At 40.0% G+C, this 18,554-nt stretch overlaps 1 protein-coding gene across 7 annotated transcripts in view; it reads right to left on the bottom strand.

The window, feature by feature from the left end:
* SRPK2 (SRSF protein kinase 2) overlaps positions 1–18,554 on the bottom strand; it is a 222,277-nt gene that overhangs the window by 181,661 nt on the left and 22,062 nt on the right. Inside the window, exon 1 of one of the 7 annotated variants that reach the window (XM_070505480.1) lies at positions 13,896–13,939. The exons of the other annotated variants lie outside the window; for them this stretch is intronic. Within the exon in view, the coding sequence (XP_070361581.1) occupies positions 13,896–13,924 (29 nt within the window). The 5' untranslated portion in view covers positions 13,925–13,939. Of the gene's footprint in view, positions 1–13,895; positions 13,940–18,554 lie in introns of those variants that run through there. 7 annotated transcript variants of the gene reach the window in all.

The raw sequence follows: 18,554 nt of genomic DNA, 5'->3' as shown, positions 1-18,554 counted from the left end.
GATTGGCAACAGTTGTTAGCCCAGGTGCCACTCTTAAAAAAAAAAAGAAAAAGAATGAGGCTAGACCAGTGCTGCTTAATTCACAGTCACTAACAGTCCTCAAAATGTTACTGATCCATGACCACAAATCAGAGTTCAGAAATTTTAACAGCAACTCAATAGTATAATCTAATTTTCAAAATGAGCCATATTTTTATGTCTTTATTTCTTCCATTTTGTTTTTCCAGTAATTTATTTTTATTATATTTTACCAATTACTGGTCCACAGCACAATGGAAACAAAAGAAAAAGCTGGTCGCTCACCAGAGAGAGTTTCAGAAGTAAGTACTATTCTAAATTAGGGAGAACTGAGAGACGCGACAACTAAACGCAGTGTGTGATTCTGGATTTAAATTATATATGTACACAGAGACGTGTGTAATATATATGTATGTCTACCTCACTATTGGGAAATTTAAATACGGACTATACATAGATGACACTTTTGTATCAATGTTAAATTTCCTGAGAGTTTTATTGCAGAAGAACTTCTCTGTTCCTAGGAGACAGGCTGAATTACTCAGGGGTGAAGTTAACACGTCTGCAACACACTTTCAAACGGCTTAGTAACCAGTAAAGTCGCAGGACGGACAGGTGGGCCAGGGGGCGCAGGGGGATGGACCGAGAGAGAAAACGCAAACTGAGCGCCATTTAACTTAGAAATGCGAAACCTATCCAAGCACAAAAACGACAACACTAGGAATTTAGAAATTAAATGGAATACCAAGCAGAAACCACACAGAATATTTTCTATAATTCACATGTGTGACAAAAATGAAATAATTTAAATGGTAATTATTATATATTCATGTTGCCAGGTTTTCAGAATATATTAGTTTAAAACTAGATTTTTCTAGATTAAACAGAGACATTAATCAAGGCACTAAAACAGTATTTCCACAGACAGATATAAATTTTAAATCCTTAGTAACTCCAAATAACAGTAAGAAACAACTCAATACACAATAAATGTAGTTTAAAATAAATGGGTATTACACAATTACTTTGGATCATACCTCGTACTATATTCTATAACAAATTTCAGATGTGTCAGAGTTTATATAAAGAATAACCCATAAAAACAAAATCTTGATCCTAAAAGTATATCCTTGTTTTGGAGAAGAGGAAAATTCATTCCTACAGAAGGAAGAGACAAGAGGGATGAACAGAAGAAAGTAAAATGAGCTCCGACACGTAAACCTTAAATCTTCGAAGTCCACTCATTCAATGATTTACTAAATGCATACAACATTCGAGCGCTCTCATAGGCCCTGCATTTTCAGAGACTTGAAGAGCACACACAGCCCCGGGCCTCGGGGAGCTGAAGTCTGGTAGGGAACCGAGCAGAGGGCACAAAAAGCGACGGAAAGTTCTGGTAAGACTACAGACTGGGAGGCACTGTAGAGGGGACGTCATGAAGGATTCTCTACGGCACAACATTGAAGCTGATGCCAGAATGAAGAGCAAGAAACCAAAGGAAAATAGCAGCTCACAGGCCAGAGGCAGACAACAGTCCACGGCCACAGAGAGCACGCAAGGAAAACAAGGCTGTTATTCTGAAGGAACGAGAAAAACGAGTTCCTGCACAATACACCTCGACACGGGAAAACAGACAGCCAGGTGCATTTATCCGCCTAACGAAACCACATAAATACGAAGGCAGCAGTTGGCGGGGAGGAGGAAAGAGAGGCGCAGACACAGGCTGCACAGAACTGTACGCTGGTTCACTCTAAAGACAGTCTACAAACAAACAAGAGGAACCACAACACCGCTCATACCGTGAGACTCAACACAGACTTCTAGTCCCAAAAAATTACTCTTCCTCCCCCAAAACCAACCGTACAAGAGATAGCCACATTTTTATTTTATAAATATAAAATATATTTTATAAATATAAAACAAAACAGATATTTATAAAATAAAAAACAAGAAACCACCAAAAGCCCAAACTTGTGAACTACATAAATTGTGATGTATTAAATTTACATGAGAGGGGCCAACCCCGTGGCCAAGCGGTTAAGTCCGCGCTCTGGTTCGGCGGCCCAGGGTTTCACCGGTTCGAATCCTGGGCACAGACATGGCACCGCTCGTCAGGCCATGCTGAGGCGGCGTCCCACATGCCACAGCTAGAAAGACCCACAACTAAAATATGCAACTATGTACCAGGGGGGCTTTGGGGAGAAGAAGAAAAAATAAGATCTTTAAAAAAACACCATTAAAAAAACTTACATTAGAAATACTATTTGAGTGTAGAAGACACACAAAAATGTTTACTATATCAAGTATTAAATAGTGACATGTAATTTGTATATATGAACAAATCCAAAATGTATATACACCTTTGAAATTTTCAAATTTGAAGTGACAATAACACTGTGTAACCAGTGACCGCTCTGCTCAGGATTATTTACGTTCCATTTTGTCTTTTTTAATTCAAAAGATACAGAAGAGAACAAAATATTATAACAAACACTCTTATTCTCACTCTTCCAAATTAACTACTAATACTGCAAAAAAGCAGCTAAATTAACGCTGAAAACAAACTCTGAGTCCTCATCTCTCCTGCTGCGCAGGGGCAGCACTTTCTAGGGTAACCCGACAGCGCATTTTCACAAAGTTTCATGAGACAGAGCAAGAGAGACAAGAGAACACACACACACAACAAGCATCAACATGTGGTGCTGGAAAACTTCTACAAACGATACTATACTTTTGTATCATTTATTAAACTTTCTGATGCAATACTGTATAGTTGATATAAATACCAATGGATCAAACGCATTTATAAGAGTACAACATACGAATACACCCCCACTTTGAAAAACAGTGATTGTTCCCAATTTTTTCTATGACACCTTGCTACAAAGTTTCTGGGTTTTTTTAAACTGTAATCTTATTTTTATTAAGTTAAATAACACTACCTATTAACCAGATGATTATTGAACTTCTAATAAACCAAGGCAAAAATTAATTCCCCAAATCATGATTATTTGTACCCACCAGGCAATAAACCAAATAACTGTTATCACTCAGTTTTTAAATACAACTACAAATTAACCATCTATCTATCAAAAGTCAATCACAGCTTTAACATGAACTATGCATATCATATGAAAATAAAATCTATTCCAAATTTTCAAATTAAAAAAGACATAAATTAAGGATACAAGCACAAAATGTTTACTTATGGGGAAAAAAATCAAATATACCTTGTTTATGACTTACACTATTTTTCCTGAAATTTGCTTTAAAATAAATTCAGATATTGATTTGTTGCCACCTACTGGTTAAATTCATATTTGAATAATGTCATTTCACATCAAATATTCACCACAGTTAATGTAAAATACAGTCAAAAATATCAGTAATTCTCATGTTAAGTGAAATAAGCCAGCGAGAGAAGGATAATCTGTGTTTGACTCCACTCATATGAGGAATTTAAAATTATGGACTAAGAACAGTTTAGTGGATACCAGGGGAAAGGTGGGGTGGGGGGTGGGCACAAAGGGTGAAGTGGTGCACCTACAACATGACTGACAAACATTAATGTACAACTGAAATTTCACAAGATTGTAACCTATCAATAACTCAATAAAAAAAATATATCAGTAATTCTCTTCATGAAATTTTACTAAACTACTCTGACAGATTCAGCTCTGGAGAAGTTTTAAAGCTATATCATGAGTTAATAATATCTTGACTTTTAACAATATCCTCACATAAAATTTTCATTAGCGTGTTGGGACTGTTTTAAAACTAAAATACCACTATAAATTGTGAGAAGTATAAAATCTTTATGTAATTAAAATACTTTCAGAATGTTATTCTTTTTTTCTTCACAACTCTAAAGTTGATATGCACTGGTTTTCCAGAAAACTAGAGTCACAGAACTTAAGATATTGCCATCTTTTTACAGTTTTGTTAGAATCAGCACCAAAAAAAAGGTCCACATATTACATTTGTTTATTTTGCATTTTAAATATCTTTTACTCTAAAGCAGTCCCTCCTCTCTCCCTTTTTTTTTTTTTTAGCCCTGAGCTAACATCCGCCAATCTTCCTCTTTTTGCTGAGGAAGACTGGCCCTGAGCTAACATCCGTGCCCATCTCCCTCTAGTTTATATGTGGGACGCCTGCCACAGCATGGCTTGATAAGCGTTGTGTAGGTCCACACCTGGGATCCAAACCAGTGAATCCTGGGCCTCTGAAGGAGAACGTGCAAACTTAACCACTGTGCCACCGGGCCAGCCCCTCCCCCTCCTTCTTTTTTTTTTTACATGACCATTGGTTGAAGAAAATTAGTCAGCTGTCTGGCTGCACTGCTTTTAAAAACCATTCTTTTAGTTACCCAGGTTTAAAAAGCATAACAAACAAACATAACACATGGACTTATTTTTGGGTCCCAGTTCTCACAAATCAACTGCAAAAAGTAATCATGAGGGGCCAGCCTGGTGGCGCAGTGGTTAAGTGCTCACGTTCCGCTTCAGCTGACCACAGTTTGCCAGTTCAGATCCCAGGTGCAGACATGGCACGGCTTGTCAAGCCATGCTGTGGCAGCGTCCCACATATAAAGCAGAGGAACATGGGCATGGATGTTAGCTCAGGGCCAGTCTTCCTCAGCAAAAAGAGGAGGATTGGCAGTAGTTAGCTCAGGGCTAACCTTCCTCAAAAGAAAAAAGTAATCATGAAAACGTGAATACAGACTTTAGAATTTTGTCAGTTTTATTAGATATGATAATACATTGTGATTATGTAAGAAAATGTCCAAATCTTTTAGTGATTGCTGTGGACTGAACTGTGTCCCCCCAAATTCATATATTGAAGCCCAGACCCCAGTGTGACGGTGACTGGAGATGGGGCTTTGAAAGACAATTAGATCTAGCTGAGGTCAGGAGGGTAAGGCCCTCACGATGGGATTAGTGCCCTCACAAGAAGAGAGGTCAGAAGATTACTCTCATTCTCCAGGAAAGACTCAGCAGGAAGGAGGCCGTCCAGCCTGCAAGCCAGGAGGAGGCCCCCCTGACAGGCTGACCACGCTGGCAACCTGCTCTCAGACTGCTAGCCTTCAGCACTGGGAGAAAACAAACTTCTGTCCTTTAAGCCACTCACTCTACGGCATTTTGTGATGGCAGCCTGAGCTAAGACAGTGGTGCACCCAGAAGTATGCAGGGGTGAAATGCCACGCATCTGCTTTAAAAAAATAGATACAGGGCCTGCCCCATAGTCTGGTGGTCAAGTTCAGCACACTCTGCTTCGGCAGCCTGGGTTCAGTTCCCAGGCACAGACCTACACCACTTGTTAGCAGCCATGCTGTGGCTGCAACTCACAGACAAAATAGAGGAAGATGGCACAGATGTTAGCTCATGGCAAATCTTCCTTTGCAAAAAAAAAAAAAAGATACAAGGAATGGAGGAAAATTTTTAATAATTATTATAGTTAAGTGACAGATCTCTGAGGTTTAATATGCTATTACTTCAATTTCTAAGTTTCAAATTTCTCAATAAAAAAACTTTAAAACAGAATTTAAGAAAATACTTTTTGGGTCCGGCTCCGTGACCGAGTGGTTAAGTTCGCATGCTACGCTGTGGCGGCCCAGGGTTTGGATCCTGGGCGCAGACATGGCACCACTCATCAGGCCACACTGAGGCAGCGTCCCACATCCCACAACTAGAAGGATGCACAACCAAGATATACAACTGTGTACGGGGGTATTTGGGGAGATAAAGAAGAAAAAAAAAAAGATTGGCAACAGTTGTTAGCCCAGGGGCCAGTCTTTGAAAGAAAAAAAAAAGGAAGATTGGCAACAGTTGTTAGCCCAAGTGCCAATCTTAGGGGAAAAAAAAAAAAAAGAAAATACTTTTCAAGGTAATTCCTATAATCAAAACCTGAAAATAAAATGTTTTATTTTAAGATAAACAAAGCACTAATCTGAAATTATTATGAGGCCAAAACAAAAGGTTACTTGAAACTTCATTTTTGAAATAAACTTGGTAAAAACTGTTACAAGATTTATTAAATAATCTGTCTCACTTAAGAGTCTCAAGCTAAAAGCAGTAACCTTAAAGACTCATATTCTAATTAAGTAACTTGCCCAAATTATTTATCTGCTTAAATGTCCTCAATTACAAAAGAGAAATTATCTTGGATCCTATTTAAATAGGGTGTTTTTTATTATTATATATCCAATAGGTTACTGCTGAAATATTTTTCAATTATTGATTCTTTTCTGTTTGAAACAGTTCACTTTCTTTAACTCTTCTTGATTATAATAATTTTCAAGAGTCCTGGATTTTTCAAGTAGAGTATATCATCTGAAAATAAAAAGCTTTGCCTCTTTCTATTGTGCGTGTTTTGTTTTTTTTAGGTCCAAGGGCACTGACACTTCTAGAACAACACTAAGCTTATCATGGCAACAGCGTAAGTTGTGAGCTGAACTAGCCACTTTTTTCACAGAATACCATTTTTACTTGAAAGAACAGATACACAAACCATGCTTATTCAGACTTGGTTATATAGCAGACGTTTTCTATAAAATGAATGAAGCAAGCCAACCAATTAAAGAAAAAGAGATGAAAGTCTGTGTTGCCAATGACGAAACCCAAGCTTTCAAGAGAGTATTAGAATTTTGTGCAACTTCTATCTGCCACCATAAGCACAGCAGGTCTTAATACCTGGAGATGACTTTTTTTTCCTTCTTCTCCCCAAAGCCCCCCAGTACATAGTTGTATATTCTAGTTGTGGGTCCTTCTAGTTGTGCTATGTGGGATGCTGCCTCAGCGTGGCCTGATGAGCAATGCCATGTTGGCACCCAGGATCTGGACCTGTGAACCAAAGTGGAGCGCACGACCTTAACCACTCGGCCACAGGGCTGGCCCTGGAGACTTTTCTGATGAGACATTAATGAGTGTTATTTTGAGTACTGTATAATGACGTGCCAACATTTGGAAGACCTGCATAACTCAGTAAGCCATTATTTTCCAAATGACCAATGCATGATGTTACAAAATGATGTATGGGGGAAAAAGTCATTTAGAATACAAGAAGATCAATAGATTTTAATGTAACAGAGTACGAAAAGTTCCATCAAGATGGGTCCAGAGTCCACAATACAACCTTTCTTCTAACAATTTTCCTTCTAACACTTGCCAAGTTTTAGTGTAGTAATAAAGAATAACTATAATTCTCTGAAAATGCTCTTTTCTAACCACATATCTGCTTAAGGCTACATTTTCTTGATATACTTCAATTCAAACAATATATCACAATGGGGTGAATAAAGAAGTAAATATGAGAACCCAACTGTCTTCTGTTAAGTCAGACACCAGAGAGATTTGCAAAAAGGTAAAATAATGCCACTTTTCTCAAGTGTTTTGGAAAAGTTATTTTCCATTAAAAAAAATAGGCTACTTACGGGACCATTTTTAAATAATAATAAACTTACTTATAAATAATTTTTAACTGAAGTTTAATTTCTAACACAGTAAATACTGACAGGTATAACCCACATAAACAAAAGCTCTTTGGGAGCCCTCCATAATTTTTAAGTGTAAAGGGGTCCTGAGACCAAAGTGTTTGAGAATTGCGGTTACACAAGGTGAAAAAGGAGTAAGAAGATTTCAAACACAGGCGACAACGTATAGAGAGCACTTTTATCATAACTTCATTGAAAACGGTCCACGTACCCCCAGCAACCCCAACCCACCTGATGACATTCTTCCACAACCTGATTCGTGGCTACGAGTCCGCTATAAACTATGAAGGAAATGGCCACGAAGGTGCTGATTAAACATCTGGCGGCTTCCTGTGATTAAAGGACATGCCTTTTTCATCACAACTTTCAGCAGCTCAGGGGTTTTCACAGAGATCACCAGGTGATCTTTGGCTTTCCAGACAGCCGTGACCAACCAACGAGCAAAGCACAACCATCCCCTCTGAGAAAGGTATGACAGATGGTATTTTCAGACATCGTGTTATACTCTCGATGCTAATTTCCCCATCACAAAACAAATCAAACAAACAAACCAAACTAAAAAAATTAAAGCTTGGTGTTAATTAAAGAATTTCTGGGGGATGTTAAAAAATACTAATAAACATTTACACTGTGAACAGAAACAATGTGTAAAGACAGTTACACCTAAAAGAACAAAGTTAAAACTGTGCGATATATTGAGGTCAGCCCCGTGGTCTAGTGGCTGAGTTCAGCGTGCTCCACTTTGGCAGCCTGGGTTCAGCTCCCAGGTGTGGACCTACACCACTCATCAGCGGCCATACTGTGGCTGTGACCCATGTACAAAATAGAGGAAGAGTGGCACAGATGTTAGCTCAGGGCGAATCTCCCTTAAGAAAAAAAAGACAACAACTGCACTATATAATCTTAACAGACTAAATACTAACACTTTATTTATTTATTTTGGTGAGGAAGATTGGCCCCAAGCTAACATCTCTTGTGAATCTTCCTCTTTTTGTTGAGGAAGATTGTTCCTGAGCTAAAATCTGTGCCAGTCTTCCTATATTTTGCACGTGGGACGCCACCAGGGCATGGCTTGATGAGCGGTATATAGGTCCCTGCCCAGGATCTGAACCTGCAAACCCCAGGCCACCGAAGTGGAGCATGCAAACTTAACCACTGCACCACTGGGCCGGCCATAAATGTTAACACTTTAAATACCTGTTTCCTAATAATGACAGAGCTCCTTCCTAAAATGGAAGCTTTAAATCTACCTTTTTCAGCAAGATCCTTTAAGCACAGTAATTTACTTCTAATCTAAATAAAGTAGTCAATGAAGCCTGACAAACGGCTTCTGCTTTAATTTCCTGAGAAACGTTAAATGCCACTGAAAAGGATGCTCTGGAAGCTGGCACTGGCCATCTGCCTATTTTAATTAACAGGCGGAGTCTTTGATTGAGCTACCAGCTTCTTCCTAACTTCACCCACTTTCCAAGATTGCAAGTCCTCAACCATCGCTCGTCCTAAAACTCATCAGGCAATCACAACAAGACTAGCCAGGTCCTAATGAATCTCCTTCTAAACATGCAGAAAGGCTACCTGCAGCCGAGACGAGAGAAAAACGACCCAGTCAAATGTCAACAACAAACGTCAGTCTTCATCAGCACCTCTCAGGGGAACCACGGGCTTCTGTGACGTCCACACAGTATTCAGGCTGAAGACAGAAATGCTTACCCTACAACTAAACGGACCAAAACTCTTCTAGCCCAAGAGCAAATAACCGTTTTTTAAAAACGGGAAATGTGAGGTTTTGCAGAATGTGAACCGTTTCCCACTCTCTGGCTTATTAGTGTTAGAATTACTTCAGTGTGTCAGAGAAGCCCGCAGCATCCAATCCACACACATGAAGACCCCCTCAAAAGGGACGGCCGCTGTCAAGTGCGATTGTTTGTAGACCAGATTTATACTCACATTAGCCCTCCACTGGAAAGAAAAGGACATGATCAGAATATAAGGTTAAAACCAGACAAAATAATTCGTATGAAAAGTACGTACTTACATACCAGTTTTCAAAACAATTCTGGGCCCTTGGCACATTTGGAAGAATGGTTAAACATCAGTTTGTTACACCCGACTCCACTCAGAACAAAAGAGAAGCGGAGTCGTTAGAAACTGACGGGGAGGGGCGGCCCCGTGGCGCAGCAGTTAAGTTTGCACATTCCACTTTGGTGGCCCGGGGTTCACTGGTTTGGATCCCGGGTGAGGACATGGCAGCGCTTGGCAAGCCATGCTGTGGTAGGCGTCCCACATATATAGAGGAAGATGGGTACAGGTGTTAGCCTCAGGGCCAGTCTTCATAAGCAAAAAAGAGGAGGGTTGGCAGCAGATGTTAGCTCAGGGCTAATCTTCCTCAAAAAAAAAAAAGAGAGAAACAAAGTGCTGGTGAGCTCACAGGTCAAAGGCAAGGCTACCGATGCACGGGCAGAAAGGTTAGGAGGCAGGCACCCGGGTAACTTCAGCGGCCTCATCTGGACCTGTTCCTGGAGGACAGACCTCCAGTTATCAGGCACAGGATTCAGATTCCAGGCAGGAAACCCCAGGTTTAAACTAATCAGGTGCCTGCCTCTCAACGAGGGGAGGACAGGGGACACTCTCCAGCCCACCAGCATTTCCACCACCACTCCCAAACAGGACTGCAGGATTCCGCAAAATGAAATCAGGACGCTCCTTTCAAAAGATGACAAAGTCAATGATTAACAGGAAAGAAATACACATGCCCACCAGGCAAGGCGAAGCTACTGTGTTGTCGAAACACATTTAATTTTTGTAACCAATACTCTGGAAATCCACCACCTTTGACAGTAAAACCACACTAGGAGGAAGTGACACAAAAAAAGTGGCCGACAGTGCAGTTCCTTAAGAGCACTCTAGCTCTTCATGTCTTGCTGGTTGCCACGCAGGGGTGTAATCAGATACACTTTCTCAAACGAGGGTAAAGACAGTGACACCACATCCGATTATTCTTTATCAGACTTTCCCAGGACTCTAATAAGACATAATGACGTGATGTCCTTCCACAGGCTACCCTTCCTGAGCTCATGCTCAGAGTAAACAGAATAACTTAAGGTGCCAAAACAACGTGCAGAACGGACGACACGGCACAGCTCGAGTCCAGCGTGCCACAGACAAGTGCTCTCAGCTCTGTCCACACGTTGAGTTAACCCTCACAGCCATCTGCTGACGCACCAGCAATGGTTCTCACTCAGGGCTGATCCTGACCCCCCTCTCCCCGATGCCCACGGACATCTGGCAACATCTGGAGACACTTTTCACTGTCAGGCTGAGCAGCTGCGACAGACATCCACAGCCCAGGTCGAGAAATTCCGTCCACGTTCTCCACTTTACCAACAACAGGAGTTCAGGGAGACTGAGTGATTTTTACCCAACCCACACCACACAAGAAGTGGCAAAGCTGCGATTTAAACCCGGGTCTAATTCCAGAATCCACAATCGTGAGCATCACCTATGTAAGCTACAATTATAATGAAGTAAAGAACGGAAACTAAAAAATTTATACCACTAATACTAGCATCAAAAATATTAAAAACTTAGGGATAAATCTGACAAAAGATGTCCAAGACCTATAGATTCAATGCAATCCCAATCAAAATAAGCACTTTTTGGTAGAAACTGACAAGCTGACGCTAAAATTCAGAGAAATATGAAGGAACTAGAATAACAAAAAGATAACTTTGAAAAATAACAAATTTGCAGGACTTATACCACCTGACTTCAAGAGTTATTATTAAAGCTACAGTAGTAAGACAGTGTGGCATCAGGACAAAGAGATCAACAGAACAGAGTCGAGTCCAGAAATAGAACATACATATATGGTCAATTAATTTTCAACAAAGGTGCAAAAGCAATTCAGTGGAAAAAGAATGCTGTTTTCTATGAAAAGTGCTGGAAAAATTGGATACCCATTTGTAAGAAAAAAAAAAAGAACTCTGATCCACAAAGTTCATTTATATGTTTCAAGTACAAAAAATTAGCTCAAAATGGAAGAAGAGCTAAAACTACAAAACATCTAGAAGAAAACATAAGAAGACTATCTTTGTGAGACTGGATTAGGCAAAGATTGCTTAGAATCAATACCAAACGCAGGCGCATAAAAGAAAATTTTGGTAAACTAGACTTCATCAAAATTAAGAACCTCTGTTCTTCAAAAGATTGTTAAGAAAATGAAAAGACAAGCTGTACACACGTGTATGGTGACAGATAAAAACCAGACTATTGGTGGTGAGCACAATGCAGTCCATACAGAAACCGAAACATAATAATGTACACCTGAAATTTACACATCGTTAAAAGCCAATATGATCTCAATAAAAATTTTAAAAAGACAAGCCACAGAATGGAACAAACAAAATCTGTACATCACATAACTGATAAAGGACTTGTACCCAGAATATATAAAAGAACTCTCAGAGAAAGTCAAGTACCAAATTACCTCAGTCATTAGTAGAAGATAAAAACAACAACAAACACACACAGAGACAGAGATTGGACTGGTGGTTACCAGAGGGGAAGGGGAGGGAAGAGGGGAAAGGCGTGAGTAGGCTCACGTGTGTGGTGATGGATGGTAATTCGCCTTTGGTTGATGAACATGATGTAATCTACACAGGAATCAAAACATAATGATGCACACCTGGAATTTATACAATGTTATAAACCAACGTTACCACAATGAAAAAAAAGAATTAAAAAAATAACTCAAAGCTCAACAATAAATAACCCAATTTTTTTTTTTAATTGTTAAAAAGATTTAAACAGACACTTCACCAAAGAAAATCTAGGGACAGGAAATAAGCACATGGAAAGATGCTCAACGTCATCAGTCACCAGAAAATACACATTAAAACCAGGAGATACCACCACACACCTATGATAATGTCAAAATATTAAAAAGGACCGGCCATGCCAAGTGTGGGCAGGGACGTGGAAGAAATGGAACTCTTAAACACAGCTGGTAGGAAGAAAAGACGGCAGAGCCGCTCTGGGAAACATCTGGCATTTCTTACAGTCAAAGATACACCACACCATCTTCAGTGTATCTCTGCCGTGGATAAAGACATGATCCAGTCATCCCACGTCTGTTTACCCAAGAGAAAAGAAAGCCTAAGTCCATACGAAGACCCACCCACAAACGTTCACACAGCTTCTTTACAAAAGCCAAAACTAGAAATAAATGTCCATCAGCAACAAATATAAACCAATTGTGACATACCCATACCCAGCAATAAAAAGGAATGGAATACTGATACACTCAACAAGACGGATAAATCTCAAAACAATTATGCTGAGTGAAAAGAAGCCAGACACAACAAAGTATGAGCTGTACAGCTCCATTTATCTAAGTTTTAGAAAAGACAAACATCCACACGATAGAAGACGTGGTTGTCTCATAACCTGGGAAGGGGACGGGGAGGGACAGGACAGAAGAGTTACAAAGTGGCAGAAAAAAACTTTTGGGGGTAATGGATACGTCTATGATCAACATTGTGGTGATGGTTTCACAGGTATATTCATACACCAAAAACCCATCAAATGTGTGCAGTTAGTTTACTGCACGTCAATTATACCTCATAAAGTTGGTAAAAATCCAAAACCAAACAATGTATGCAAATGGTCTAGAAGGAAACAGACAAAAATGGAAATAGTACTAGGAAAGCGGGTTCATTTTCAACAACTTCATTTCTTTTTTTTTTCAAATACCAACTAAAGAAAATGTGTATCATTTATTTTATATCTCATGCAATTCCAACAGGGTTTGCAGTAGCATACAATAAAAGTAGAATAATAAAACCATTAAACAAGACAGGGAAACTATAACCAATGAGAACTTGAGAACAAGATTTTAGGAGATAATTGCAAAAATTAAAAGAAAGTAACCTGTAAAATTCACTCCTTTCCTGAAGTAAAGCTAATTTTAATTTTGTTCATCAAAATATCAGGTAATATCACTTTGCATTTTCTAAAACTTAACATGACTTACTTTGTATTCCCTCATTTTTCATCCCCTTTATCCCATGTGTCAGGAGTTTTATTTCCATTTTCAAATTCTTTCTTTTCCTTCCGCTACTGTCCCAAGTGTGAAGTCTCAATTCAAGCCGTTTGTGGAACGAGGCTGAATAAATGCACATTAATTGCTCTAAGCCCCGTAGCTTCCCTCAACACCTCCAATTTCTCCCCACTCCCATGCATTCTGAACAATTCTTTTGGAAGTGGCTTTCCCGGGGTCACTTTCCTGAGAAAGAACCTTAAAATAGTGCTCTTCTAACAAAAGCTGAAGCTCAGACAGACATCCAGACCTTCCACAGCGTGCCGTCGCCCCAGCCACGCTGGTACCCACCTGCCGTCAGCCGCCAGCACCCCGTGCATCTGGACTCAGGATGCCCAGGGCTGCAGCTGAGGCAGTTTCAGCCCGGATGAATCGTACACACGCTGAGACCTGAAAACCGGCTGGTCTAGGAAAGGGTCTCTGACAGCACCAACTCGGCCCAGCTCCCTGGGCTCCTCTCCCAAGACCTTCCCACAGACATGAAATGTGAGACACACCAACTCGGGAACCATCGTGTCCTCTCCTGACTCCACGCCTCTCTACACGTCCACTCTTCTCTCCCTGGAACATCAGACACCCCCCTAGGCCTGTCCTTCTCCTCCAACACCGCCCCCACAGCCCCCAGCTATCGATTTGACCCGGACGGACGTGGACAAGCGATAAGCTTCAAATAAACAAGGATGGGGGAGGGATAAGAAAACGGAAGGCACGGAAGCACGGAACGGGAAAAGAGAAGAGAGGAGACACGCAAGAAGAGGCAAGGGAATAAATCGCTGGGCCGGGGCCCAAGCACAAACGACAGTTCAAAAATGTGTAACCAGTCAGCCCAGCTAAGGGGCCCACAAACAGCTTCTCCAAGCCCAAACCTGCTCTCCAGGCCCTGAGGGCTCACAGCAAAAGGCTGCGTGACGCAGGAAGAGAGCGAGGCCGGCGGGCAGGGGCCGCCAGAGGCCCGGGAGGCCGGCGGTGTCACAGAGCAGTGCGTGCCGAACCGCAAACGTGCGCACATTCAGAAGGTTAGGATGAACGTGATTATTTTAGCAGTACCTGAGTCTTAAAAATGGGAGAAAGTGAAGGCCAGAAAACCTGGGAAAATTTCTGCGCTGAGTTGTCAAGTTCTCTGGCAGAACTTAGGTTCTTTGAGGAAAGAAGCTTAATCATCTTTCATTTCATACGCACATGTGTTGACTCACCGTAACGAGCGCATTTCCATTTTATCGCTTCATGTTTCAATACCCTACTTAATTAGGTTATCAAGCCTGGGTTATGAGTCTCCAGTTATTCTGAGCTTACAATGTCACATCCTCCTATTTTTCAGTAACATTCTCACCAGACGTTGGCAAACTTTTTCTGCAAAGAGCCAGATAGTAAATATTTTCGGCTTTGTAAGCAATATGGTCTCTGTTGCAGCACAAAAATGCACAGACAATATGTAAACAAATGAATGCGACTCTGCTTCAATAAATATTTATGGCTGCTCAAATCTGAATTTCATATAACTTTCACATGTCACAAAATATTCTTTTGCATTTTTTTCAGTCATTTAAAAATGTAAAGCTCATCTTCCCTCGCAGGCCATATGAACACAGGTGGCCGGCTGTACTGGCCAGCCAGCCATACTGTGCAGACCCCCGCTCCACCCCCGAACTTACAGGTCCAACTGCACAGCCCTTCCATCATCCCATATTTCCACAGCACCACAATTAACTTTATTTGCAAGTCTTTCTTGCTTAGCCCCAACTGCGTGATGGCCTCTGGGTAATGAACAATTAAGCTTTCTTTTGACTTAAACCCATTCAGTTTCACCCACATTCACAGCTTTAAAAAGAAAAAACAAAAAAACTTGCTTATCTAGTTTCTGATTTAAAACACTGAAGGAAGGAAAAGGGGATTTTAAGTAATTGTGTAAACGGAACAAAGAACAATGACAACTCTTATATTAAGGTCAAGTGTTAAAAGAGTCCATTATGATGAATCTCAACTCTTTGTCCTAATTTCTCTCCCACAGACTCAAACACTGAAAGCTAAACCTTAGCTTTGGAGTTTGCTAATGAGATAGTCTAAACTCATTCTCACGTTTTAAAGAAATGCATAACATCAGACTAAAGAAATGAATAATATGACCAAGTATATTCCAAGAAATGACAAATTATTACAAAGGAGGCACATTTTATTACGTAGCAACTAGAAGTTACAATAGAGAACAAGGTAAAAGCTGAAACACCGTATCTTTTGAAAGATGAAAACTTTTCTCAAATTCATTCCTAAATTTTCATTTTATGCATGAAGAAATCAATGTGTTTAGAATACAAAATTGGGCAAGAAACAAGTGTCCGAAACAGACTTGGAGTGTGACCACACAGCCTAGGTTCCACTGATATCGATCGGATATCTGCTCTGTCCAATATCACAGCCACTAACCCACATGCGACTATTTAAATTTAAATTAACTAATATTAAATCAAATTAAAATTTCAGATCCTCAGTCGTACTGGTCACACGTCAAGTGCTCAAAGGTTGGCCCGTGGCTACCACACTGGAGAGCACAGACACCGAACAGGTCCATCATCACACTGTGCGCTGTGCGACAGCACTGGGTCAGACATGTTATGTATTTCCCTGTCTCTGCTCACTGAGCAAACAATGAAACTTAACTTCTTCCTTTCTTCAAAAAGAGAATGTAAAATATTTACCATATGCTTCCAGGGGAGCGCAATGTAACAGTCTCTCTATAAAAGTATTTACTGTATTAAAAGCTGAAAGAAACTTCTTTCTAGCTTGACTCAAGACAGCAAAATCATCACCTTGAATGCTTTTACCAGGGTTTTAAAATTTTCACAACATTCAGGAAATGAATATTTCATCATCAATAACTATTTCTACCTTCTGATTAGCTTTACTGTGCTCCTTTAACATTCTCCACTGCGACCTTCCATTGTCCTGGAGAGTGTTCTGAATTCTGACCTCACCGACCCTCCTTCAAGTGGAAACCAGCTCCCACTTGTCGCCTCTGCCCTGTGCCTGGCCCATAGAAGGCACTCAAACAGCAGGTGCATGAAAAAGGTGAGCGAGCGATCTCTAAGTCTCTCTAGGACTGTCACAAAGAACGGCAGAGCCAGAGTCCCAGTCACGACGACAGGCATTAACAGAGCTTCAAGTCTCAGCAGCTCCTTATTTTTTATGGTAAGTTGTTGACTGTAGGAATTAAAATGCACCACACATTTGTGCTTACAAGTTTTCTGGTTCCCTAAAAATCAAGGACATATTAAAAAGTGAGAAGTCTATGGGGAAAAAAAGTACTGCACACGGCCTCAGAACTATAAAATTAATGTGCAATTTTCTGTCACTTAGTTTCATAAGTTACTTAGTTTCATGGCTTTTAAATAAATATGTATAAATATAATGGACGATTATTCAGACTTACAAAAGAAGATAATCCTGTCACACGCTACAAAATGGATGACTCCTGAGGACACTATGCTAAGCGAAATAAGCCTGTCACAAAAAGACAGTGCTGCACGAGCCCATTTATACAAGGGATCCAAAGCCGTCCAACTCGGACACACAGGCACAGGTGGCGGGCAGAGCAAGGGACGACGGGAGCCGCTGTTTCACGGGTACAGAGTTTCGGTTTTGTGAGATGAAAAGCTTCTGGCCTTGAGTTACACAACGACGTGCACACAGTTAACGTCACTGTCGTGTACACTGAAAACAGTTAAGATGGTAAATTTAGCTGTTTCTTCCTACAATTAAAACAAGAATATGTATAAATTATTTCTTATAGATGACAGGCTCTAAAACAAACCTGACATAAATTTTTCTAAAGAGAACTTAAAACTGGCGTGTGCTAAATTATTTACAATGATCTCCAAAGAAGTATCCGTAATATTTTGCTGCTACTGAAACTTTCTCTTAAATATTATATGAAATAAGTTATCCGGGAACCTTTATAAAAATATTTTACTACAAATATATTTTAACAATACTCCATGTGGGTAGTGTCAATTTCTATTTTTCTAGCGTAGCAGTGCAATAAATCTTGTCTCAGTCATTTAAAAAAATGTTTTTAATCAAATGGTTTTCAAAATAGTACCTAGTGAAAAAATTATTTAATAAGACTCGTTTCCAATGGGCACACAGTTTCAGTCTGAGATGATGGAAAGTTCTGGAGGTGGATGGTGGTCATGAGTGTCCAACAATGCGAATCCACTTCATGCCACTGAACTCTATGTACACTGAAAAGTGGTTCAAAGGGTAAGTTTTATGTTACGTATATTTTACCATGATGAAAACAAACTCTGGTTTCAATGAGAATTAAGAGGAATAAAAACAACAAACCCATACATAGCAATGGAGACTGGACGGGTGGATACCATGGGGGGGGGAGGGCAAAAGGGGCAATGAGGCTCACACGTGAGGGGATGCTGAACGTGATGTAATCTACACAGAATTCGAAATATATTACGACGTACATCTCAAAGCTATATAATGTTATAATCCAATGTTACCGCACTTAAAAAAAGAAAAAAATAAAGAAAAAAAAAGAATTAAGAGGAGGTTTTAGGTATGGCATTTGCAACAGTTAGTGAACTACTATTAAGAAAAGTCATGTGTATTAATGTGCACAATTAATTCTAAACTACCACTAACGAGGACATCTTAAGGGCTCACTTATTCATAAAAGGCGCAATTACATCACAAATGGCAAGTTTCCTTGAAAACAGAAGTTTAGAAAAACCAAAACATTTTCCAATTGGTCCACACAAATGACAGAGACCACATCAATATTAACGAGACTGTAACTGCTCGGCAAATTTGTAAGTCACTACTGGGTACAGAATAGTTTGAAATATTTTCCAACCAAACTAGTTCTGTACAATCAGGTGATATATTTTTTAAAATAGTTTTATTTAAAGAAATATATGTGAGCTTGCCAAAGACACATGAAGT

Source organism: Equus asinus, chromosome 1 (genome assembly GCF_041296235.1).
Source record: "Equus asinus isolate D_3611 breed Donkey chromosome 1, EquAss-T2T_v2, whole genome shotgun sequence".
In the NCBI taxonomy this organism is placed as follows: domain Eukaryota; kingdom Metazoa; phylum Chordata; class Mammalia; order Perissodactyla; family Equidae; genus Equus; species Equus asinus.
The sequence above is the reverse complement of the archived record's forward strand: the minus strand, read 5'-3'. Positions and strand labels throughout refer to the sequence as shown.